The following is a 23,639-nucleotide window of genomic DNA, read 5'->3' as shown; positions in this document are numbered from 1 at the left end:
ATCTCTTGGGGTTCCTCGCAAATTGGAAGTTCCAGCAAAATTACTTCCTTTCCCTTCCCCATTGTATGCCCTTCTTGTTGAGAATTAAGTCCTGTACTGCATAATTTGTGCAAAGAAGGAGATAAGAAGACTTGAAACTTACTACATTTTTCTTGGGGTATTGAAGAAAGTATTCTTCCCATATTTTCTAGGAAGCTGATCATTGTGAAGGGCAGTACAGATTGGTATTCATTTCAAATCTTGGTTATTGAGTAGTGGAAAATAGTTGTATGTAGCCTTCTATAATCCTAGATACAGGACTGCTTTCAGAGTACTTTGCTATTTGCTTTTTTTTTTTTTTTTTTGGACTTCAGCAGTCAAACTTGACACATCCCTGCCCTGGCTCTTGTGTTTCAGAGACTTTATATATTTTTCCTTTGGTCTGGACCTGACAAACCAGGGTCATTTAAAAGGTAGGGTTGGAGGAAGCTGTTTCCTTGTCTCTCTTCTACAGACTCAACAGATGTCTCGGAAAAGGGACATCTTCTAGGTAACCCAAAGGCTTTGTTATCGAAGTTCAGTTTATCCCCATGCCCCTGGTAGGACGTTTTCCCCTCTTGATTTATTCTGAAGATTTGGCTGAACTTTCCCTTTGTGGCATCCTAAAGCGAAGTTAAAATTTGGCCCCATCCTAGATCTTCATTACTAAGGGCAAGAAAAAAATGTTTAACCTAACCTCCCCATAGCACTTAACTATAGCTTTAGCTACTTGGCTAGTTCTTTGCACCTCGAAAGCTTTTGGTGGCAATAATAAAAATCTTTTTATATATTTTACCTTCTTACATTTCTCTTTTTTTACCTCCACTATCTTTTCTACCTCTTTGGTACTTGGAAATTTTTCTTCTAAGAATTGAGATTTGGAGTTATGTGTTGATCCTGATGACAAGTGGGAAATGTAATTTACCTTCAGTGGAAAGAGTTCTTACATATAGGTAGAATACTTACATACGGATTAGAAAAACAATGCCTCCTCAGCCAAAGCATTAGCTAACAAGATGTCTATTTTAAAAGTGGAATAAAACTGAGAATTCCCCAAAATTGATTAAAGGTCTAGGATACCCTTTCCTGAGGATTCCCCTTTCCCTAGACTTCTGTGAAATCTGGCATTATTTCATAAACTCATCTTAGTGTGGTAGGGAATATTTGATGAGATGCCTCTTCTTGGCTTTTTATTGGATCTCTCTCCCCCTTATATTAAAGGCCTCTTAGGCCCCAAAGGCTCCAAGCAGTATGCCTTGGAGAGAAAAAGGGAGATGTGCTACCAAATAAGAGGCATCATCATTATCCTGGTCCCAGAGAGACAACATAGCATGGCATAAAACAGGCCTTGGATTCAGACGGACTGGGGCTTGACTTCTCTGAGGGTCATTTGCAATATTTTAAAGGGAGTTTTAAGAAGAGCTACTGCTTGTTGGAGTTCTAGGAGTTAAATGAGATAGTGAAGCACGAGTCTTGGCACACAGTAGTTGTTCAGTGATATTCTGGTGGAAGGTAAGAGTAGTTTTAGGAATAGATACTTCCCAGGAAGGCTAATGGGTTAAAATTCTGAGGCTGAGACATGCTATTCACAAATCAGAAGTTGTGAAGAACCAGTGATTAATTAATGAGTTGGCCTTAGCTAGCTTGCTCTTGCCTGCTTGCTTGCTGGCTTGCTTGCCACACAGAGAGGAATGGAATAACATTCCTTCTCTCCACTGCAAAATAGGTTACATAGGTGATGATGCAGTGGTTGATTGATTGGCATCCCCTGATCACCCAGGGGATTGCACACAGTAAGCAGTCACTACATGTTTAAGGGATGAGTGCAGGGAGCTCCCATAACAGTGTAATCTACTTATTCCACCATACCTCTACTATCCTTACAAAGTAGAATGATTAAAAGCATGTATGTCAGTATATGTATCCTTTGGAGTTTCAAGTCAATACAGTGATTGGTACATTTTTAATTTAATAACTTTATTGAGCATCTACCATTTTGTTGCCTGCAGTGTAACAGCTCCCCTGTCCCTTTTGGTGCAGAGCCATGGGAAAAGTTCTGCCTGTTGTCACATTTTCTGAATGCCATTTAAAAATTCTACCTACCTTCTCCCAAACACACACACACAGGTAAACTTCCTCCTCCACACTCTTGTCTATTTCTTTTTGTATTTCAGGGTGTCTAACATGCCAGAATATGGAGCCAAGATGCAGAGTGGTGCCTGTGACTAAGATCAACAGCTGCCTCCCGCAGAACAGAACCTCTGGAAACTTAGATTAAACATCTTTCTCTGAAAGCTCTTCCTCCACAATCCTTGATTCCATCACCATTGGAAACATGAGAACCAACCATCCCCACCCCCAGGTGAGGGGACTAATGGGAATTACCAAGAACCTCACAGCTGTCCCCAAGTGCATTTCCCTCAAACTTTACTACAAATCTGGTCATTTTTCTTTTCTTTTTCTTTCTTTCTTTCCTTCTCCTTTAATTTATGGCCACATTCATGGCATATGGAAGTTCCCAGGCTAGGGATTGAATCCCAGCCACAGCTGTGACTTATGCCACGTCAGTGGCAATGGCGGATCCTTAATCCACTGCTCTGGCAGGGGATGGAACCCGAGTCTTTGCAGCCACCTGAGGTGGCTACAGTTGGATTCCTACCTCGCTGTGCCACAGCAGGAACTCCTGTGTTTCATTTTTCACTGTGTAAAACAAATCAAATATATCTAGTCTTATGTTCTAGATATAGGGAGAGGGGAGAGAAGGGATAAAGGAAGTTGAGAGCTTGGATGGGAATGAGAGGCAAAGGTCCTGTGTAGAAAGCAGAGAGCTAAGATTCTAGGGTCAGGAACTTTTTTTCTTAAGTGGTGGGGGAATTATATTGGGGATAAAATTCTTACTAGAGAGAGTCTGGTGTGGTAGAAGAATAGAAGACTTGGATTGAGAATCCAGCGTCAGTGCTTACTGTTTGATCTTAAATCACTTACCTTCTCTGATCTTAAATTCCTCATGTGTACGGTCTAAGAGGTCTCAGAGGTCCTTCTTTAAGCACCGAGTATGAAGGGACTCCAAGGAGTGCCCTCTGCTTTTGTTTTGCTCCAGCCTTAAAGTCTTTGTTTTGCTCCAGCCTCAAAGCTGTTATATGTTGTATTCATTTTTTCTCATGGATTGTTGCTATTGTTGCCGATTACTGTGGACCATGCAGTATATTAGACGATTTACATAAAATTAACCTCAACAGTTAAGGGTTTTTTGTTTGTTTGTTTTGTTTGTTTTGGCTGCACACGGAGGCATGTGGAAGTTACCAGACCAGGGATCCAACCCGGGCCACTGCCGGATCCTTAACTCGTTAAGCCACATGAGAACTACCAGAATGATATTATTATTCTCATTTTACAGATGAGAAAATTGAAGTTTAAAAGGAATTAATTTACCCCAAATTACGCAGTGATCCAGGATTTATACCAGGTCTGTCTCATTCCAGATTTATGCTCTTACCTGTTTCCTTCACTTCACATCCCGGTGAAGCCTGTGTAAAAGAAAACTTAGAGTTAAAAGGAAATAACAACCCCTTCTGGTCCGTTTTTCTCCCACTCTCTAAGTTTCCCTGCTTCTGTCCTTAAAGCCGCAGCATATCTTACTGCTACTTTGGTCTGAAACTCTGCAGGTACTGGAATTCCCTGTGTGCATCAGCTTAGGTCTTCCGGTCACCCGGAACCACCCACACCGCTGCTTGTGCTGTGTGGGGTATACCGCTTCGGAGTTCCTGGAGGTGGGGCCAGACTGGAGTGACAGCTATAACAACCAATAGGCATGGGTATTGTTGGGCCAGCAGCCAATGAAGAATCCGACAAAAGAGAAGGAGCGATCATTTATTTGAGGCTGTGTGACGGGTCTGAAGGAACATGGGGCTGTATCGGAGGTGGCGGCGACTTCGGCTCCCAGGGTTACAAGCCTGCGGGCTGCACACGGTGCGTGAGGTACCCAAAAGTTCCGAAACACATCGGACCTAGCGCAGCTGAAGCCCAAAGTATAGGCTCTCAACCCCATCTGACACCCCCTACTCCCGCCCTACGTTCGGGACCCGGCTACCGTAGCCCTTAGGTACGCCATCTTTTTCCTAGGGTAGCCGTCTGGGGAATGTAGCACTCCCAGCCTAGGGCCTTATACCTCCCATTCTTTTTTTAAAGACTGGGATTTAAGATCATGGCCACTTAAATGTTCTCACTTCCCACTACCCCCAAGCTCAATAAGGAATTTTGGGACCTGTGTTACCTCCTAACATCTTTTCCTCCAGGCAGCTGTGCCCACTCCTCCACACTGGTTGGTAGAGCGGCTTGGCTTTTTTGAGGAGCTATGGACCGCCCAGGTAAAGAAGTTAGCAAGCATGGCGCAGAAGGAACACCGGGCTATTAAGGTATCGCTTCCTGGAGGCAGGAAAGTGGATGCTGTGGCATGGAACACAACCCCTTACCAACTAGCTCAGCAGATCAGGTACCAGGCCTTCTATACCTACCGGGTAAACCTACCTCTGTACTTTGTTTACTTGAGCAGGGAAAGAACTCTGCATGTTTATTCCATCCCCATCAAGATAGCCTTTCCTGCATATTCCTTTTTATCTGCATTAGTTTTATGGTCTCTGACCTTTCTCTATTATGCATTGAGGGGAAAAAAAAAGAAAAGATTCCAGTGTTCTGGTAATACATTTCCCCTTCGCAAGTTTAGAGTTGCTAAGGATTAGTTCCTGTCTTCCTCTGTAGCTTGTAACCTTGTCTTTTTTTATCCTCACCCCCACTGTTGAAGTTCAAAACTGGCAGATACTGCAGTAGCTGCTGTAGTGAATGGAGAACCTTATGATCTGGAACGGCCCTTGGAAAAAGATTCTGACCTCAGATTTCTGACATTCGATTCTGCAGAGGGGAAAGCAGTACGTTTCTTCCTTATTGGGATATAGGGGCTGCTAAGAGATGTTTAAGTGGGAATTTCTAGCATTTTTTTTTTTTTGCCTCAGTTTCTCCATTTTCAGTTGAGAGGGAGGCCTACCATGGACTGCTTATCTTTTTTGATTTTTTTTTTTTTTTTTTTTTTTTGTCTTTTTAGGGCTGCGCTGGAGGCATATGGTGGTTCCCAGGCTAGGGGTCAAATCGGAGCTGTAGCAGCCAGCCTACGCCACAGCCACAGCAACACTGGATCTGAGCTGCACCTGCGACCTACATCACAGCTCATGGCAAACCAGATCCTTAACCCGCTGAGCAAGGCCAAGGATTGAACCCGTGTCCTCATGGATACTAGTTGGGTTTGTTAACCACTGAGCCATGACGGGAACTCCATATTGCTTGTCTTGACTCCTGGCTAAGCTGGAAACCTAGGATGAAAGTTTTTAGTTAGCCTGGGTCTGTTAAGCAGTGATTATTTGTGTTAGTGAAAGGGAGAGGTGTTATGTTGAATACAGAATGATAATATGCCAATTTAGCCCAACTCTTGAGACAAGCATTGTAAGTTGTCATCTTGTAGCATATATTGAGTTCTTTTTTAAATTTTTGTTTTATACTGGAGCAGGGTTGATTTAAAGTGTTGTGTTTCAGGTATACAGTAGAGTGATTCAGTTATGCATGTACAAATATCAATTCTTTTTCAGATTCTTTTCCCATATAGGTTATTACAGAATATTGAGTTCCCTGTGCTATACAGTAGGTCCTTGTTATGCATATATTTAGTTTTAATGTGGCTTCCACAAATGAGCACACTACCTGGCCTCCTTTCCTTGTTCATGTCAGCTTGGAGGGCATGAAGACTGACACTAGCCTCCCACTATGCTCTGGAACCAGGAAGCACCGAGGAGTGGGGCTTACTCTCTTCTGTGCACTGCTTCTTCTGGCTGCCTTCTTTTCTGGTCAGGTTGTTTGTTGTTTACTTTTTATATTTACTGGTTACCCTCAAGGTCACGTTCCCCATATTGTGGTAGTTATTCATGCTGGTTTCACACCAGCTTCTCTGAGGAGAGGATCAGAGAGCTAGGGGCTAAAGGAGAAGGTTATGAAATTATGAACTTCTTACTTGTGAACCCAGGTATTCTGGCACTCCAGCACCCATGTCCTGGGGGCAGCAGCTGAACAATTCCTAGGTGCTGTCCTCTGCCAAGGTCCAAGTACGGAATGTGGCTTCTACCATGATTTCTTCCTGGGCAAGGAACGGTGAGTAGTGCAAGGAAGGAGAATGATTTCTTTTTTAGAGATTTCACCATATTTTATTTTCTGGGTTTTTTTTTTTTTTTTGAGATATAATTGACAAAATTATATATTTAAAGTGTTCACTGTAAACTAGCTATAATGAAAAGAATAAAAATCATTATATAAAAAGTTAAAAAAAAAAAAAAGCGTTCATGTGAGGATTTGATCTGTGTACACATTGTGAAAGGATTCCCACAATCGAGTTAATTATCACATGCTTTTTTTTTTTTTTTTTTTTTGGTCTTTTCCAGGGCCGCATCCACGCCATATGGAGGTTCCCAGGCTAGGGTTCTAATCGGACCTGTAGCCGCTAGCCACAGCCACAGCCACAGCAACACGGGATCTGAGCTGCATCTGCAACCTACAGCACAGCTCATGGCAACGCCGCAAGCTTAACCCACTGAGCAAGGCCAAGGATCGAACCCGCAACCTCACGGTTTAGTCAGATTTGTTAACCACTGAGCCACGATGGGAACTCCTATCACATGCTTTTCTGTGTGTGTGACAGTGCTGACAATCTACTCTTAGCCAGTTTCAGTTGTACAATACAAAATTTATCAACCATAGTCACCATGCTATACATTAGTTCCTCAGACCTTATTCATCTTATAGCTACAAGTTTGTACCATTCACTGAGGTCCTTTTCTGGGTGGTTTCTGAGGCCCTTTTTTGGGTGCTCAGGCATGTTTAATTTGGAGGAGAAAGAAAGTTGAGGGGAGGGTCCCTCCATGCCTCAACTCTGACCTTGGTACCACCTTCACCTTTAGTTCACGTCCTTCCTTTTCTAAATCTGCTTGGAACTACCTTCTCTAACCTTTGTGAAGTATTCAACTTTTACTTTGTCCTTCAATACTATTCTTCTAATTTTGTTTGTCCAGATTGCCTGCACTCAGCGTATAATTTCATAGAGGTTTCACTCTAGTTGTAAATTTGTACCTGACTTCTTGTTTATGTTTTCCCTAGTTTTTTGGTCTTTGCCAATAATTTTAGATGTTTCTGGAGGGCAAGATTTCACCCAGGTGATGCTCCTTCGAGGATAGAAGCCAACTAACTCTTACCTTTCTAGGACAGTCCGGGGCTCAGAGCTGCCTGTTTTGGAGCAGATTTGCCAGGAACTTGCAGCTGCTGCTCAACCTTTCCGGAGACTAGAGGCTTCCCGGGATCAGCTTCGCCAGCTCTTCAAGGTGGGAAGGAGATACACAGGTTTAGGAGGATCATCTAGAAGCGTGAGAAGGAGCGGCTCTCTCCCAGGACATCTTTATGGACATAAAGACCTGTCTTCACTCTTCCTTTCTCCTAGGATAACCCTTTTAAGCTTCGCCTGATTGACGAGAAAATAACAGGTCCAAAGGCAACAGTTTATGGGTGAGAGTTGTCAGGATTGAGGGAAACAGGGAGAGGTGGGAATGCACTAAAGAAGGCCAGAAGTGGGATAAGGGAAAAAGGATAGAAGATAATCTGTTCCTCCCAAAAAAGAAATGGGAATTGATTCTTATCTCCCAGTGCTCTCTCTTGGAATAATTCTTCACTTCCTCTTTCTGTCCGCTAAACCCCCTGAGAAATAGAAAACTAGAAGCTCGAGAATTTGGAAATCATTAACTAGACCCTTCTTTTTCCTAGATGCGGAATGTTGGTTGATCTTTGCAGGGGCCCCCACCTGCGGCATACCGGACAGATTGGAGGCCTTAAGCTGCTAACGGTCAGTTGTGAGGGCTGAGTTAGGTTGAGATTCCCGTTTTCCCTAGAGTGAGCCAGGGAATGGGAAGGTGATCCTCTGTCTTGGCCCCCTCTCTGCTCTGATAGCTATGGCGGAATCTAGAAGGAGAAGGAAACTTAGTTCCTGCCTTCTAGAAACTCCCCATTTTATGACAGATGCTGGACACCCTGCCAGGGCCCAGAAGTCAATTCTAATTCTCTGGTTGGACCTCAGCAGTAAAGGAGGAGTTCCTGTCAAGGCTCAACAGAAACAAATCCGACTAGGAACCATGAGGTTGCTGGTTCCATCCCTGGCCTGCTTCAGTGGGTTAAGGATCTGGCGTTGCCATGAGCTGTGGTGTAGATCATAGATGTGGCTTGGATCTGGTGTTGCTGTGACTGTGGCGTAGGCCAGCAGCTATAGCTCCGATTAGACCTCCCCCCCTCCCCAATCCTGGGAACCTCCATATGCCATGGGTGCAGCCTTAAAAAGCAAAAAAAAAAAAAAACCCAGTAAGGGAGGTGGTGAGGGAGGGTATGAACAGGGTCATGTGGGAATGGCTCCTGTGGTGAGATGGGGTGTGGAACACCGTTTGACAGGCACAGAGACAATACTCAAGTGCATGCCCTTTATGAAAATACTGCTCCTGGGCAAGGTCAATTATTGGACTCAGAGCAGGAAATGAAGGGAGAGGCAGATACATAGAGCAGAAAGCCCTGGCTTGAAAACCTAACAGTCTGCCCTTGGTCCTGTCTCTGCCGCTAATGAAGCATAAGGCTTGGGTAAATCCCCTTACCCATTTTCCACATCTATAAAATGAGCCTGTTAACTCTTGTTCTACTAGTAAATCCACATTATAGAGACAAAACCAACTAACACAAGAGAAAGTGTTTGAGGAAAAGTTGAAAGTGCTGGAAAATGCAGGCTGTTTCCTATTAGTACTGTTGTTTAAGGAAGGAGTAAGCAGAGGCGTTTGAATTTCATGGAGCCAGGAATAGGGCCTAGAGTGGGAGATTGGGTTTTCTAGCAACTGTATGGGCGGTTGATGAGGGATGGAAAGTGATCTTTGCCTGGTGCATAGGGTTATTTCTGAGCAGTTGTGATTAGAAGGGGAAGGAATGAAGTGCAGGGGTGCTGCTTGAGCAGTGATAGAATGGGGAGAAAAAAAGGTGGCAGGATAAGGTTAGAATTAACCAGGACACATGTAGACGTCAAGGCTCAGGCACACCCCAGGATGGTAAAGATGTCAGGGGGTGTCTAGAGGATAGCGGTGGTGATGCTGGGAAAAGTCGTGAGAGAGGTGAGATGAGATCGCTGTCCAGTGGCATACCTGTGATGCTTACACTCTGAGTGTCTTGTGAGGATTAAAAGAGAGGTTAGGTGGTTTCGGTCCTCCCCATCTTCCCTTTGACTCTCCGTGTCCTCCCACAGAATTCATCATCCTTATGGAAGTTTTCAGGCACCCCAGAGACACTGCAGAGAGTGTCAGGAATTTCCTTCCCCACAGCAGAGGAGCTGAGGGCCTGGGAAGAATGGAGGGAAGAAGCAGAGTTACGGGACCACCGGCGCATTGGGAAGGTACAGAGACTAAGAAATGGGGGTGGGTGGGGAGTGATGCCAAAAGTTGGAGAGAAATGAAGGAACCTGATCGTGAAGCTGGGAGCAGATTCAGAATCCCACAGGCCGAGCAGCTTTGTCAGTTATGTCTTTTGGATTCACAAGCCCCACTCTTCCCCCTTGAGGTGACCATTGCCATTCCTGGCCTAGGAACAGGAGCTCTTCTTCTTCCATGAACTGAGCCCTGGGAGCTGTTTCTTCCTTCCTCGAGGGACAAGGGTGTATAATGCATTGGTGGCTTTTATCAGGGTAAGGAGGACCTAGGTTCATGGGAAGGAAGACTTGGGGAGGGCCTGAGGGCCTGGAAGAAACCAGGTGTTAAGAGGGAATAGAGGGAGTTCCCGTCGTGGCGCAGTGGAAGCGAATCTGACTAGGAACCATGAGGTTTCGGGTTCGATCCCTTGCCTCACTCAGTGGGTTAAGGATCCAGCGTTGCCATGAGCTGTGGTGTAGGTCACAGACGCAGCTCGGATCTGGCATGGCTGTAGCTGTGGCATAGGCCAGTGGCTACAGCTCTGATTCGACCCCTAGCTGGAAACCTTCACATGCTGCGGGTGCAGCCCTAAAAAAGACAAAAGACCGAAAGAAAAAAAAAAAAAAAAAAAAAGGAGGTATTAGAGTTCCTTCTGTGGCACAGTGGGTTAAGGATCTAGCGTTGCTGCAGCTGTGACTCGGATTCCATCCCTGGCCCAGGAACTTCCATGTGTCATGGGTACAGCTGCAAAAGAAAAGGAAAGGAAAAATAGAGGTATTAGAACCATGAATGTGAAGTATTAGTGTCTTTTATCGAGGTACTAGAAATGTGTGGCCTACAGTAGGGGAGCAGAGAGAGGGAACATAGTGCTTTCAAGGTAGTAGCTGTGATCAGCATGACCTGAGGGCCCAAAGGAATCTCACAGCTGCCACCCTGCCCCCTCCTCCCAGTCACTTTGGCCTTCCATGTCTATATCTTCCTGTCCAGGCCGAGTATACTCGCCGCGGTTTCTTAGAAGTGAAAACCCCCACGCTGTTTTCTACGAAACTCTGGGAACTGTCAGGGCACTGGGAGCATTATCGGGAAGACATGTTTGCCCTGCAGCCCTCAGGCACTGATGGGCCTGCCAGCTCCCAGAGTGATCACTCTACCAGCCATCCCACAGATACACTCGCCCTCAAGCCAATGAACTGCCCTGCACACTGGTGAGCTGGGAGCCAGGAGGACTGGGTCTTCCCAGGCTAGGGCTAGGAAGCTGGGTTGCTAAATATTAAGTAATAGAAAGCTCTTTGGAATAGTATTGGAACACCAGATTTGAATCTTGGATCTGCCCTCTAGCTAACCACATGGATTTGGGAAAAATCATTGCACCTCCCTAAGCTTCAATCTTCTCAGGTGTAATATCAAGGCTTTGCAGTTGCTGTCTAAGGTTCCTTTTTCACCTTAGTGCCTATCACAGACGGGCACAGTAAATGATGTCTAGTATTGTTGTTACTGAGAAATTCAGTTTTGAACCAGGCAGAGCCCGGATTGTGACAAGTGGGATTGACAGGACTCAGTGAGAAGGCATGCCAAGGCTGGATGTTAGCTGATGGTGCAGAGGAGGGCAGCAAGCCGACTGAGCTGAGGAGCAGTCTTCAGGGGCTAGTTTTCCCTGTTGCCCTGACCCCTCCCCACCCCAATTTCAGCCTGATGTTTGCCCACCGGCCTAGATCCTGGCGAGAGCTTCCCCTCCGACTGGCAGACTTCGGGGCCCTGCACCGGGCTGAGGCCTCTGGTAGTCTCGGGGGACTGACTCGGCTGCGGTGCTTCCAGCAGGATGATGCTCACATCTTCTGTGCACCGGATCAGGTGGCCCTTCCCCTGCTCCACCAGAGCATTTCTAAGCCACCTTTCATTCTCCTTGTGACCCACCAACATTCCTGATCCTCATTCGCCCTCATTATGTATTATAATTCCGCTGCATTCTATCCCCAACTTTCCTTTATGTTTGCCCTTTTTCCCCCAAACTACCACCACCCCAGAGCTCCAGCTAGCACCCAGCTCACCTCCCTTATTCCCTGCCTCCAGCTGGAAGCAGAAATCCGAGGCTGTCTTGATTTCCTCCGCTCCGTCTACACTGTGCTTGGCTTCTCTTTCCGCCTGGCACTGTCTACCCGGCCATCTGGCTTCCTGGGAGAGCCTTGCCTTTGGGACCAGGCTGAGCAGGTAAGTAGGTGGTAGGGAAGCAGAGGCAGATAAACCAGTCTCTGATGGGAGGGGAGGGGAGGGTAGATGGGAATCGGGGTCCCTGGTGGAGGCATATGCTGAGGGTCATTTGTTGGGAGCTAGTGGGTATGTTGCTCATAGTCTAAGGTGACATATTCTTCTCTTGTCTTCTTCCCCCTAAAGGTCCTTCAACAGGCTCTGGAAGAATTTGGAGAACCCTGGGACCTCAATCCTGGAGATGGTGCCTTCTATGGACCTAAGGTTAGCTGGGGACTCTGGTAGAGTCTTATATAGTCATTTTTTGTGTTACTTTATTAAATATTTAATAGATACAAAGGAATATCTTTAAACTTGTATAGGATATACAGAAGAGCAATACAGAAGTTCCCTGGTGGCTCAGCGGATTGAGGATCCAGTGTTGTTGCTGTCACTGCAGTGGCTCAGATCACTGCTATGCCACAGGTTCCATCCCTGGCCCAGGAACTTCCCATGCTGCAGATGCAGCCAAAAAAACAAACAACAAAAGGAAGAACAATACATTTCCTGCCCCCTTGGAACTTATGTCTGGTGAGGGCTATAGGAGGTAAATAGGGCTTTTCAGCACAGCAGGATCAGTGTTGTGTAGGTACCAAGGGAGCACGTTACTCAGAAGGGTTAGGGAGGGCTTCCTGTAGGAATCTCTTTCCAATCTGAAAGGTAATTGTTGGCCAGGTATGTCAAAAGTGACCGTCATAGGCAGGGACTAACATGAGGGGTGAAAAGTCACATGGCAAGTTGGAAGAGGTGAAAGAAGTCAGGGGAAAAAAGGACTGAAAAGTGTCTGCTGGATTTAGTGAAAAGGCTGGAAGGTTTTGAGGGGCCATTTTTCAGTAAAGTGGGACCTGGGAGTGGAGTCAGAAGTGAATGAGTGAACATAACTCTTTCAAGAACATTGGCTCTTATAAAGACAAAGAATAGCTGATAGATCAAAAGAGATGTTGATAAAGGGAGAGAGGAATGTTTTAAGTGCTGTGATGAGAAGGAATCTGATTGGGTCAGGGACAAGTTGAAGTTGTAGAAGGGGTTTCAGTAGAGGGAAATTTGTAGGGGGTCATGTGGCGTGGGATTAAGATCCCCCCACAGGAAGAACCACCTATGTCATTGGAGGACAGAGGGAAAGGGTAGGAGTAGATAGAAGGAAATTTACAGGTATGGTGACAGAAATTGAGGCATTTTCCCATCTCATGATATCAATCAGAATTCTCCATGAGATAAGAGGCAAGAGCACTTGCTGAAATGGCAGAGAGTTGTCAGTGAGGAGGTTGAAGATAGGAGAAAACTTGAAAATCCTTGAGAACAGGATGCAGAGCTGATTAGAGCAGCCAGAGGATTGCTGGCAGCAGCAAGGGTTCAGTTGAGGTTCAGAACAGAAACCTCTTTGGGCACAGCGGGTTAAGGATCTGGTGTTGTCAGTGCAGCAGCTTGGATCACTGCTGTGGCTCGTGTTTGATCCCCGGCCTGAGAACCTCTACATGCCACAAGCGTGGCCAAAAAAAAAAACACCCCACAGCAACTTGCATCAGTCCCTGTTTTTGCATCTGTGTGATATGTGACATGTTGGACAGCACTGAGCAGTTCTGTTATAGGGCCAAAGAGGTGGGAGGCGAAGATGCCATCAGGATAGTGTTTTGTCATGTGGATGTGACAGAACAATGATACCAGGGAACCAGGGAGAGTGGTTACAGCTGCGTGGGGAAAGAAACACAAGTGGGAGAGGCTGAGAGGCCTATGAATGGCAAGAAAAAAGAGCAGTTAAAGAACCGAGAGATTGAAGAGCCATTAATAGGAATAATTGTCAGAGCTGGAAGGACAAGAGACAGTAATCAGAGCAGGTGAACTCTCCTCTGATGGACTGTTTCAGAGGTGCAGCCATTCTGGATGATGACAGGATGAAGGATGTAGCCATTGTGTGGGTACGGGTGAAGGTCTCTGAGATGGGAAACTCAAGGAATTGAGAGGCCAGGGCATGGATGGGCCATTCCTGTAAATGCTGATGTCCCTTAATATTACACTGTTACTAAGTGGAGAGAGCCACTGCCAGAGTCTCCAGTGAGCACAGTGGAGTATGAGTCAGCTGGCTGGCATGCCTCACCATACTGTCTGGGACATGGGTAGGTAGAAGAGGGGTGGCATGCATAATGATTCTGGTTTCTCTCTTGTCCTCCCTTCTGTCTCCCCAGATTGACGTGCATGTCCGCGATGCCCTGGGCCGGCCCCATCAGTGTGGGACAATCCAGCTTGACTTCCAGCTGCCTCTGAGATTTGACCTCCAGTACAAGGGGTACAGAACCTGGCCCTGTCCCCTTTTCCCTTGGCCTACGGAATAGGGGGAGAACAACTTTCCTTTCTACCACCTTGGACCGTAAACACTAAACCAAATCCTCCACACCCTCCCTTGCCAGGGCTGAAGATTTCTTGGAAACTGGAAGGTGATCTTGGGTGCACATTTTGTGACATTTCTCCATTCCATCTTCTTTCCCTCCAAGGCAGGCGGAGGCCCTGGAGCGTCCAGTCCTCATTCATCGAGCAGTGCTAGGTTCTGTGGAGAGGATGTTGGGCGTGCTGGCAGAAAGCTGTGGGGGGAAATGGTGAGACCTCTGACCCCATATTTCTGTTCTGCTCCTCAAACCAGTTAGTGCATGCTCCAGAGCTTGGCCCCCTTCAGACTCCATCTTCTGTTTCCTTCTAGAATCTGCTCCCTGCAGCCACACTTGTGGTCAGAGCCAGGATAAATAATTTGTCTTCCTTTTTTCTCTCAATCAGGCCCCTGTGGCTGTCCCCATTCCAGGTGGTGGTCATCCCTGTGGGGAGTGAGCAAGAGGAATACGCCAGGGAGGTGAGGAGTTGGGTGTAATGACAGGGGCTGAAGCAGGCCTAGTAGGGAGGCTGGGGCCGAGCAGTGGGTAGCAGAGGCCACATGGGATAGTGAAAGGGGCAAAGCACTTGGAGTCACAAGACTGGGCCTGAATGGCCGCCGGCCTATATGCTGGGAATTCCACGTCCCACAAGTGAGCTAATCCCTGTCTTGTGGAGACATGTGGAAATTAAACAAATTAATAAATGTTAAATGCTGACAACAGAGCACTTGGCACAAAAGAGGGCTTGGATAAATACTCGTTTTATTTTTTCTTTTTCGAGAGAAGTAAGGATATGGATGTTACTAGAGCCAAGGAGCTGGTTGGGTAGAGTGGTGTCTAGAAACAGGCAGAATCCAGGGAGCTCTTGGTGGGTTCGTTCCAGCAGGAGGCAGATGAGGAAGCTGTGGGGGCTGGGGAGGGGCCTCGGCGTAGAGTGCGGAGGGATTGACTGTAAGAACAAGAGAGCCTTGAGGCAGAGGAAGGACGAGCAGATGGGGGACCTTGAGGAAAATTGGCATAGACTGTTCCAGCTCCTCAGCCTTCCGTTAGAGCAAGTTCCTGTCACTAATCCTTTGCCCAGGCACAGCAGAGCCTTCGAGCTGCAGGACTGGTCGGAGACCTGGACGCCGACTCTGGACTGACTCTCAGTCGGAGAGTCCGACGGGCTCAGCTTGCCCACTACAATTTTCAGTTTGGTAAGTGACTGGGTCCGCCCAGGCCCCCAGAGCCCTACACTCTTCCACCAGGCCTCTGTGTTGTTCTTTCTTATCTATTCAACTGCGTGTTTGGGTTGATGGGGGCTCATTACCTGAGCTGGGCAGGAGTCAGGACTCAGAACACCAGAGCTATTTGGGCCTTAGGTTACTTCACCCCTGACCCTCAGAACAGTTTTCTTCTGACCCCCACCCCAGCTCTTGGTGTTTGTTAGGTTAATTAACTGAGGAAGCATCAGAGAGAAAGGGACAGGAAGGGTTAATAAGGCATTAATTAGTAAGCTTTGTTTATTTTAGACCTAGAAAGAGTCAGGCCTAAAGGATGAGGAGAAAGGCCTTAAGGGAAAAAAAGTCTAGGCCTTCCTTACTCCTCTTTACCCTTTCCCAAGGTTCAGAGCTCTGTCCTGAAGGCAAGTAGATCCCGGGGACTTGTACAAGTCACACACACACACACACACACACACACTTTCTCTGGCTCTGCACACACACACACACACTTTCTCTGGCTCTGCGCACGCGCACACACACACACACACACACACACACACACTTTCTCTGGCTCTGCTTCTTGATCTGTTTTTCTTTCTTTGGCTGACCCTACTATCTCTGACCCCTGGGCTTCTGAATGGAAGTGATAAGGCATGTAGGAGAATGTCTGCAACATTTCCTTATCTCCTCAGGATGAAGACGGAACTAGAGAGCAAGAGGCAGCTAAATATACCCTTTTTCAGAGCCATGTCTGAGCTATGCTAAATCCTAAAGATTTAGGTTTCTTACATTTCTGCATAACAAAAGGAGATTATCTTCTGGATAAATGTGTCTGAGATTCTCACACCTCCCCTCTCCTGCAGTTGTTGGCCAGAAAGAGCAGAGTAAGAGAACAGTGAACATTCGGACTCGAGATAATCATCGACTTGGGGAGCGGGACTTGGCTGAGGCTGTACAGCGGCTGCTGGAGCTGCAGAACACCAGAGTCCCAAATGCTGAAGAAATTTTTTAAGTTTCTCTATGTAGATGTGTCAAAGATCTGCAGGGGCCGCCAGCCCTCCTTAACACAGGAGAGCCCAACCTGACTGACAGAATCCAGAGTTCCCCCAGGGCCCTCAGAACTCATGTGGAGGCGTGAATCTGCTCTCCTGAAGAGAGATTTGGTCCAGGGGAACCTGTTGCTATTTGGATGTGAGGAGAATGAAACTAAAAGTAATAAACTCGAGGAGTTCCCTGGTGGCCTAGAAGTTAAGGATCCAGCATTGTCACTGCTGTGGCTTTGAACCCTGGCCCAGGAACTTTGGTGAGACCAAATAAATAAAGATAAAAATAATAAATCTGGAGTTCCTGTTGTGACTCAGTTGGTTAAGAACTCGACTGGTATCCATGAGGCTGCGGGTTTGCTCACTGGCCTCACTCAGTGGGTTAAAGGATCCAGCATGCGAGCTGTGGTATAGTTTGCAGATGCAGCTCAGATCTGGTGTTGCTGTGTCTGTGGTGTAGGCTGGCAGCCACAGCTCCAATTGTACCCCTAGTCTGGGAACTTCATATGCTGCACGTGTGGCCCTAAAAAATAAAAATAATAAAACTGAAGCTACTGGACGTGTGTCTTTCATCTCTTGACTTCTGATGGGGACATAAAGACAAATTTGTCTCCTCTTTTGTCCTGAGGGGTTGGGGAAATTGAAGAGGGGCACCCTTGGCTTCTCACTGGTCAGGGAGCAGCCCAGGATAGCTGTCTGTTCCTTTCTCAACTCCTTAGTGCCCTTTTCCCCCAACCCTAATTCAGCAGGGTGTCAGATCCATTCTCCACAGAAGGCAGCATGCAGCATGGAGAAACTGAGGCACAAAATGGAGAGATTGAGTTCTCAGACCTCTTGCTCCATGATTCTCAGAATCAGTTTCTCTTGGAGTTGGGTTCACCTCCATTCTTCTCAATCCTCTCAGGAGGCTTCAGGGTGAGTTTTGGAGGAGTGGCTGCAGAGGAGGAGCAGCTGGGACTGAGTCATGGCAGGAAGCTGAGGAGGGCGGTAGCTATCCCCAGATAGCTATATAAAAGGAGAAGCAGTCGGCCCTGAAGTTCACAACGGCAGTGACAGCAACTGGACAAGCAGGCTCCCAGCTGTCCAGCCCTTCAGATCTGCCTGAGAGGACCTACCTGGGTTGCCACCGACCAGCCCTTGCCCCAGGATGGGGACCACGTCCAGAGCAGCCTTGGTCTTGGCCTATTTGGCTGTTGCTTCTGTAGTCCCAGAGGGAGGTGAGTTGGGGTTGGAGCCAGCACTTGGAAAGTGGGCCTGGCCAGCCATGCTAGATGGCTCACCACTAGCAAGAGGATTTCCCGTTTGGCTGTTTCTCAGCAGGCCCCGGGGTGGGCCTGGGTTCTGGAGCCTTTAACTAGGAAGAGGGAGCAGGAGCACAGAAGGAAAGGGGTTCCTAGAGCTTTCCACCAAGAAAAGTAATTGCAGTCAAATCGGCAACTCCTGAAGGGGCAGATGGATTCAGAGTAAGGGGCCTCTGCCTGAGGAAGATGTATATGTGGGACCTGTGAGACAGAGGAGAGAAGAATGGCCCCCAGGCTGCTCAAAACCAGTTTGCCCACTCAGAAAGCCTCGACTGACTCCCTGGCTGGTTAAGAGACCAGTTGAGAGGGTGTCATCCATGCACAGACTACCAGATACAGGCACTGTCTGTAGCCAGCACACACGCAGTATGTGCATGGATGTACACAAAACACTCCTGCGGGAAACTGTTGAAAGAGCATCATAGATAGAGTCTTCTCTCTGGAAGGCCCCATCCTGTCTCTCCCAGGTCCTAGTCTTGTGATTGCAGGTCAGCTACAAGCAACTCCTTTCCTTGTGGCTGTGGGGTGATTTGCCTCAGGAGTTATGAACCTGTCAGGTTCTCAGTTCCTAAATTGACAACTAAACTGAGGGGGATCTGAGACTAGTTGGAGGGGAGGCACCTCATCTTCTATGTCGGCCACTTCCCAGAAGGCCCAAAGAGGAGTCACCGTTGGGGCTCTGTGGGTTAAGGACCTGACAGTGTCCCGGCAGGCCCAAAGATGTTTAAAGGGCCTGGAGTAAGCAGGAGGGTGGAGGAGGGGGCCAGGTGAGCCTCCAGCCTGTTCAAGGTCTGGACTGGGGAGAGTCCAGAAGCCCTAAGGGAAGGACACTGACAGGAGGAGGTTAAGGCCTTCCTACCCAGCCCCAAATGTCACATTCCCTTTAGGCCTGGTAGAGGTGAGGCTGTCAGGTTTTCACAGCTCTCTCAGAACCTAGTCGCAATGGGGTATGTTTGGAGGGTGGCCTAGGGGACATGGGGCAGAAGCAGTACAGTGAGGCTTCTGGTGTCCTGGCCATCTTTTCTAAGCTCTTTACCTCTACTGCCTCCTCTTCCCGTGCTCAGAGCCAGAGAAGGGCCTCTCAAAACCACCCCTGACTCACCCTTCCTCTTGCAGTTTCCAAGGCTCCAGGGCAAAGGGAGCTGGGGGCAGAGCACCTCCTTCAAGAAGGTAAGCGTCTGGGGAGGAGTGGCTTGGGATTGGGGGTCCAGGAAGAGATGCGGGTTTTGATCATCTCCCTTCTTGCCTCTAGCTGGCTATGCTGCACCCCCTTCCCCACCCCTGAGCCACACTCTCCCCAGGGATCCCCCTGACACTTCTCAGCAGAGCCCTCACTTTGAGGGACAGAGTGAAGGTAAGTCTCAGTTTGACCTCCAGGCTTCTGGCCTACTTCCTGCTGTTCTGTTGCAGAGGGGCCAAGGGGAGGGCTGCTCACACACTCCTCCTTCTGTAGTGCAGCCCTCTTCCTCTCAGGAAGCCATCCCATTCCAGCAGGAGGAGCTGACCCCTGCCCAACTCCCTGCGGAAAAGAAAGGTGAGTGCTTGCCTGTTCCCTCGCCTCCAGCCCACTGTGTCTTGCTGACATTGGTCTGATCCTTGCTCCTTTATGCCCTCACCCCTGTCTTACAGGGGATCCTCCTCTCCTTCAAGAAACTGTGCCCCTCCAAAAAGAGCAGTCCCCTCCCAAGCTCCCTACAGAACAGAAGGAAAGTAAGTGACACCTTCCCGTCTTTTTACCCTTCTGCCTGCCCGTGCCTGGCAGGCTGACAAGCACAGGCTCTTGGGGCTCTGCCACTTACTAGCTCTGTAATAATCTCGGTAAGTTCTCTCTCCAAGCCTTATTAGTTTCTTCATGTGTAAAATGGGAAACTAATACCTATTTTATAAAGTTAAGAGAAGAAATGACACAAAAGTAGCATTTGCCTTCACTTGCCTCTCTACTGAGTTCTTTCTTATGAGTGGGAACTGGCCAGGCCCCCGTCTTCTAGAGATGCCCATCCCAACGTGATTTATGCCATCTCCCTCTATCCTGCTAGACCCATCTTTCCTACATCAAGAGGAGATGACCTTCCAATCTAAGCACAGAGAGAGTGAGTGACAGCTTTTGTCTGTCCCTCCCCCTTCTGTAGAGCTCAGACCCTGCTGGGGATTGGGATGGGGCAGGGATCTGAGCCTTGGGAAGCAGCACACGGAGCAGGCATAATTTGGGGTGGGGGCTAGAACGGTGACACCTTGCTTAACTCAGGTCTCTTTTCCTTTCAGACAGTCATTCTGAAGGTGTGAGCCATGAATTCATTTCGTTTTCTTTTCCTCTGTATCCTCCCAACCCCTTCTCCTCAACCCCAAGTTCTTTCAATGCTCCCAACTCAATCCAGCCTTTCTCTATGCCTCCACATAGTCCTCTTCCCACTCTATTTTCCCCATTCTAGAAAAGCCATCTTCCTTCATGGAGCACAGACCCCCAGAGCCTGGGTCTTGGAATGCAGCCCAGCACTGCCAACCGGGCCGACCCCGTGGGGGCTGGGGCCACCGGCTGGATGGCTTCCCCCCCGGACGACCTTCTCTGGATAATATGGACCAGATTTGCCTTCCTAATCGTCAGCATGTGGTGTATGGCCCTTGGAACCTGCCGCAGACTGGCTTTTCCCACCTTAGTCGCCAGGGTGAGGCCCTCAATTTGCTGGAGACCGGATATTCTCGATGCTGCCGCTGTCACAACTACATACACCGCTTGGACTGTGCAAAACTCGTGGTAAGGGTTGGGTTCTTGATCCTGGGGGTGTCCTTTAACCCCCATTCAGTATGTGTGTATTTCAAGAACTAGAGGCCTAGGCCTGGGAATGCAGGAACCTCAGGTCCCTTTCATTGGCCCTACCTTGGCCCCTTCAGTGTGCCAGAAGAGCAGAGGACAGCCTCTGCTTATTTGCCTGCCCAGGGTCCTTTTCTGGAGCCTGGGAGGAAGACAGGAGTGTGAACAGTGGGCTGCCAGGCTGATCCATCCCTCTTGCTCTAGTGGGAGGACGCGATGACCCGGTTCTGTGAGGCCGAGTTCTCGGTCAAGACCCGACCCCACGGGTGCTGCAAACGGCAGGGGGAGGCTCGATTCTCCTGCTTCCAGGAGGAAGCTCCCCGGCCACACTACCAGCTCCGGGCCTGCCCCAGCCACCAGCCCGGTATTTCCTCGGGCCCCGAGCTGCCTTTTCCCCCTGGGCCACCCACACTGGACAATATCAAGAACATCTGCCACCTAAGACGCTTCCGCTCCGTGCCACGCAACCTCCCAGCTACTGACCCCATCCAAAGGCAGCTGCATGCTCTGACCCAGCTGGAGGGGGAGTTCCAGCGCTGTTGCCAGCAGGGGAACAACCACACCTGTACATGGAAGGCCGTAAGTGGGCATCCCAGCATCCCAAGAGCCTGCCTGCCTGCCCGCCCACCCATCTCCGACCTCTGATCCCACCGGCCTAGTCATCCGTGTACCCACCCACTGTGAGCGCATCTTCCCGTTCACCTGCTTGTGAATGTTCGTCCATCCACTGTGTTCTTCATTTGAGTCTGTTCGTCTTGCACCTTCATCCTGCACTCCTGGCCTCATCCACCCAAGATCCCACACATGCACCTGTCTGCCATCCATCCGTCCAGCTCTGGCCTCACCTGACTCTCTCCATCTGCCGTTCCAGCTCATCTCCTGTGGCCAGCTAGGAACCACATCTGCGCTTCTCCCTTCCACCTTCCCAACCCCATACAGCCACAGCTGCCTCCTTGCCCTTTGGTTCTTTGCCCTTCCCTTTTGGCACCTGGGGCTGGGCATCCCTCATTTCATAGCGTGGGATGGTAAGGGAAGCAGAGGGTCAGGAGAGGAGGGACCAAGTGTCCAGGCTTCTGACTCTCCTCTCTCTGGCCCACAGTGGGAGGATGCCCTTGATGGATACTGTAATCAGGAACAGGCTACAAAGACCCACCGCCACTTGTGTTGCCACCACCCTCCTAGCCCTGCCCGCGATGAGTGCTTTGCCCGTCAGGCTCCCTATCCCAACTACGACCGGGACATCTTGGCTCTTGACCTCAGCCGAGTCACCCCCAACCTCATGAGTCATCTCTGTGGCAATCGAAGAGTTCTCACCAAACAGTGAGTCTTGCCCAGTTCTTCCCCAAATAGGGCACCCTCTGGGGCACTCTTGGGAAGAACAAAATTATGGCCTCCAGGCACCATTTTGATGCCTGGGGACACCCCAGAGACCCTGACTTCTGCCCTTTTCCTACCAACATAGTAAGCAGATTCCTGGGCTGATCCAGAACATGACAGTCCGATGCTGTGATGTGCCGTTTCCAGAGCAAGCCTGCTGTGCTGAGGAGGAGGTGAGTATGAGGGCAGGGGGTCATAGCCTCCAAAAGAATGCAGAGGAGGGGAGTGAGAGGGCTGGGACTGCAGGCTACCCCTTCTTTTAGTTCCTCAAACCAGTCCACAGAAAGAAAGAAGACTAGTGGAAAGATCTTCTTTCTTGGTTTCAGAAGTCTTCATTCCTGACCTGACCTACTCCCCCGCCTCTAAGTTCCCAATATCCCTCCTCTGAGCCTCTAGCTTCTGGCATTTCCAGATGTTCCCATCTGTCCATCACAAGGAATCTAGTTCTGGAAGGCAGCCTTGCACGCTGTCTGGGCCCCAAGAAGGGATCCAAGGAGAGAGCATTAGAAGCTGAGAGAAGGAGTTCCCATTGTGGTGCAACAGAAACGAATCCGACTTGTATCCATGAGGTTGCGGGTTCAATCCCTGGCTTTGCCTCAGTAGGTTACGGATCCAGCCTTACCATGAGCTGTGGTGTAGGTCGCAGATGCGACTCGGATCGTGTGTGGCTGTGGCTGTGGCTGTGGTGTAGGCTGGCAGCTGTAGCTCTGATTCGACCTCTGGCCTGGGAACCTCCATATGCTGCTGGTGTGGCCCAAAAAAGCAAAAAAAAAAAAAAAAAAAAAAAGGAAGCTGAGGAAGGGGGACTTTGGGCACCCAAGTAACCATGCCTGCCCTCTGACAATGCTCCCCTCTATCATCTCTGCTTTACTCCTTCACCAGAAAGCAGCCTTTATCGACAACCTGTGTGGCCCCCGAAGAAAGTTCTGGCGAGACTCTGCCCATTGCTGTAAACTGAGTCCTGGGGATGAACAGGTCAACTGCTTCAACGTTAATTATCTGAGGAATGTGGCTGTAGTGGCTGGAGACACTAGGGATGCCAAGGGCCAGGGGGAGCAGGGCCCAACTCAGGGAACAAATATCAGCCCCACCCTTGAGCCCAAGGAAGAGTGAGTCACCCCAGAGCCTTGGAGGATCAGATTGGGGGAACCCCACCCCACCCCACCCTCCTGGAATATTCATTACAGTAAACACCTCTTGGATTTGGCCTCATTATTGTCTGTAACATCACACACAAACACACCCTCCTAAGCCTGCCCAAATTTTCTTTAGTGACTGGCCCCTGAGGCCCACTGCCCCACCCCCACTAACTGAGCAGAAGTTGTTCCACAGGCTATTGGGACCATAACTAAACAGCTTAACTTTAGTATTTGTCGTCTTGAATTTATTCACATATTTAAAAGGAATGTCACTTTGTTATCTGGCTATCAGAATTCAGATGTGAAAAGGATATGATTCATGTCTTTGGTGAGACCCCAAAATGCCACAGCCCTGCCTGACATTTTAAAATCTTCACTTTTGATCCTGGTGTCTATGTGTTTATTCATTGAGTATATACATTGGTTTAACTCCTATCCATGCACACTGTGCTAGACTGCAGGGGGAAAAACATTCAAGAAACACACAGTTCTGGAGTTCCCGTCTTGGCTCAGTGGTTAATGAATCCGACTAGGAACCATGAGGTTGCGGGTTTGATCCTTGGCCTCACTCAGTGGGTTAAGGATCCGGCTTTGCTGTGAGCTATGGTGTAGGTTGCCGACTCGGCTTGGA

General features: G+C 48.6%; 2 protein-coding genes across 10 annotated transcripts; both read left to right on the top strand.

Moving 5' to 3' along the window:
- TARS2 (threonyl-tRNA synthetase 2, mitochondrial (putative)) lies at positions 3,849 to 16,932 on the top strand. 3 transcript variants are annotated; one of them, XM_021089904.1, is made up of 19 exons: positions 3,915 to 3,987; positions 4,314 to 4,510; positions 4,820 to 4,943; positions 5,794 to 5,914; positions 6,086 to 6,210; positions 7,313 to 7,430; positions 7,547 to 7,611; positions 7,867 to 7,945; positions 9,374 to 9,520; positions 9,710 to 9,808; positions 10,521 to 10,738; positions 11,222 to 11,384; positions 11,604 to 11,741; positions 11,925 to 12,002; positions 13,961 to 14,061; positions 14,267 to 14,368; positions 14,544 to 14,616; positions 15,219 to 15,333; positions 16,203 to 16,932. In XM_021089904.1, exons 4-19 carry the CDS (start codon positions 5,804 to 5,806, stop codon positions 16,349 to 16,351), a joined length of 1,881 nt encoding a protein of 626 aa, XP_020945563.1. In that variant the 5' UTR covers positions 3,915 to 3,987; positions 4,314 to 4,510; positions 4,820 to 4,943; positions 5,794 to 5,803; the 3' UTR covers positions 16,352 to 16,932. The 3 variants fall into 3 exon arrangements, with proteins under 3 accessions (XP_003355245.1, XP_020945563.1, XP_013843544.1); XM_003355197.4 differs by lacking the exon at positions 5,794 to 5,914 and having other exon boundaries at positions 3,849 to 3,987; XM_013988090.2 differs by lacking the exons at positions 3,915 to 3,987; positions 4,314 to 4,510; positions 4,820 to 4,943 and having other exon boundaries at positions 5,682 to 5,914.
- On the top strand, positions 6,086 to 23,391 carry ECM1 (extracellular matrix protein 1). Of its 7 annotated transcripts, XM_021089909.1 has the most exons (23): positions 6,086 to 6,210; positions 7,313 to 7,430; positions 7,547 to 7,611; positions 7,867 to 7,945; positions 9,374 to 9,520; positions 9,710 to 9,808; positions 10,521 to 10,738; positions 11,246 to 11,384; positions 11,604 to 11,741; positions 11,925 to 12,002; positions 13,961 to 14,061; positions 14,267 to 14,368; positions 14,544 to 14,616; positions 15,219 to 17,599; positions 18,800 to 18,853; positions 18,936 to 19,037; positions 19,137 to 19,217; positions 19,313 to 19,393; positions 20,113 to 20,435; positions 20,697 to 21,071; positions 21,592 to 21,812; positions 21,955 to 22,042; positions 22,752 to 23,391. In XM_021089909.1, the coding sequence occupies exons 14-23, from the start codon at positions 17,530 to 17,532 to the stop codon at positions 22,980 to 22,982; spliced, it is 1,626 nt and encodes a 541-aa protein (XP_020945568.1). In that variant the 5' UTR covers positions 6,086 to 6,210; positions 7,313 to 7,430; positions 7,547 to 7,611; positions 7,867 to 7,945; positions 9,374 to 9,520; positions 9,710 to 9,808; positions 10,521 to 10,738; positions 11,246 to 11,384; positions 11,604 to 11,741; positions 11,925 to 12,002; positions 13,961 to 14,061; positions 14,267 to 14,368; positions 14,544 to 14,616; positions 15,219 to 17,529; the 3' UTR covers positions 22,983 to 23,391. The 7 variants fall into 7 exon arrangements, with proteins under 7 accessions (XP_020945568.1, XP_020945565.1, XP_020945567.1 ...); XM_021089906.1 differs by lacking the exons at positions 6,086 to 6,210; positions 7,313 to 7,430; positions 7,547 to 7,611; ... (8 more) ...; positions 14,267 to 14,368; positions 14,544 to 14,616 and adding exons at positions 19,720 to 19,773; positions 19,946 to 19,960 and having other exon boundaries at positions 17,406 to 17,599; XM_021089908.1 differs by lacking the exons at positions 6,086 to 6,210; positions 7,313 to 7,430; positions 7,547 to 7,611; ... (8 more) ...; positions 14,267 to 14,368; positions 14,544 to 14,616 and adding an exon at positions 19,946 to 19,960 and having other exon boundaries at positions 17,406 to 17,599.

The sequence above is a fragment of the Sus scrofa genome, chromosome 4 (genome assembly GCF_000003025.6).
Source record: "Sus scrofa isolate TJ Tabasco breed Duroc chromosome 4, Sscrofa11.1, whole genome shotgun sequence".
Classification (NCBI taxonomy): Eukaryota; Metazoa; Chordata; class Mammalia; order Artiodactyla; family Suidae; genus Sus; species Sus scrofa.
This window is presented reverse-complemented; position numbering and strand designations above follow the sequence as displayed.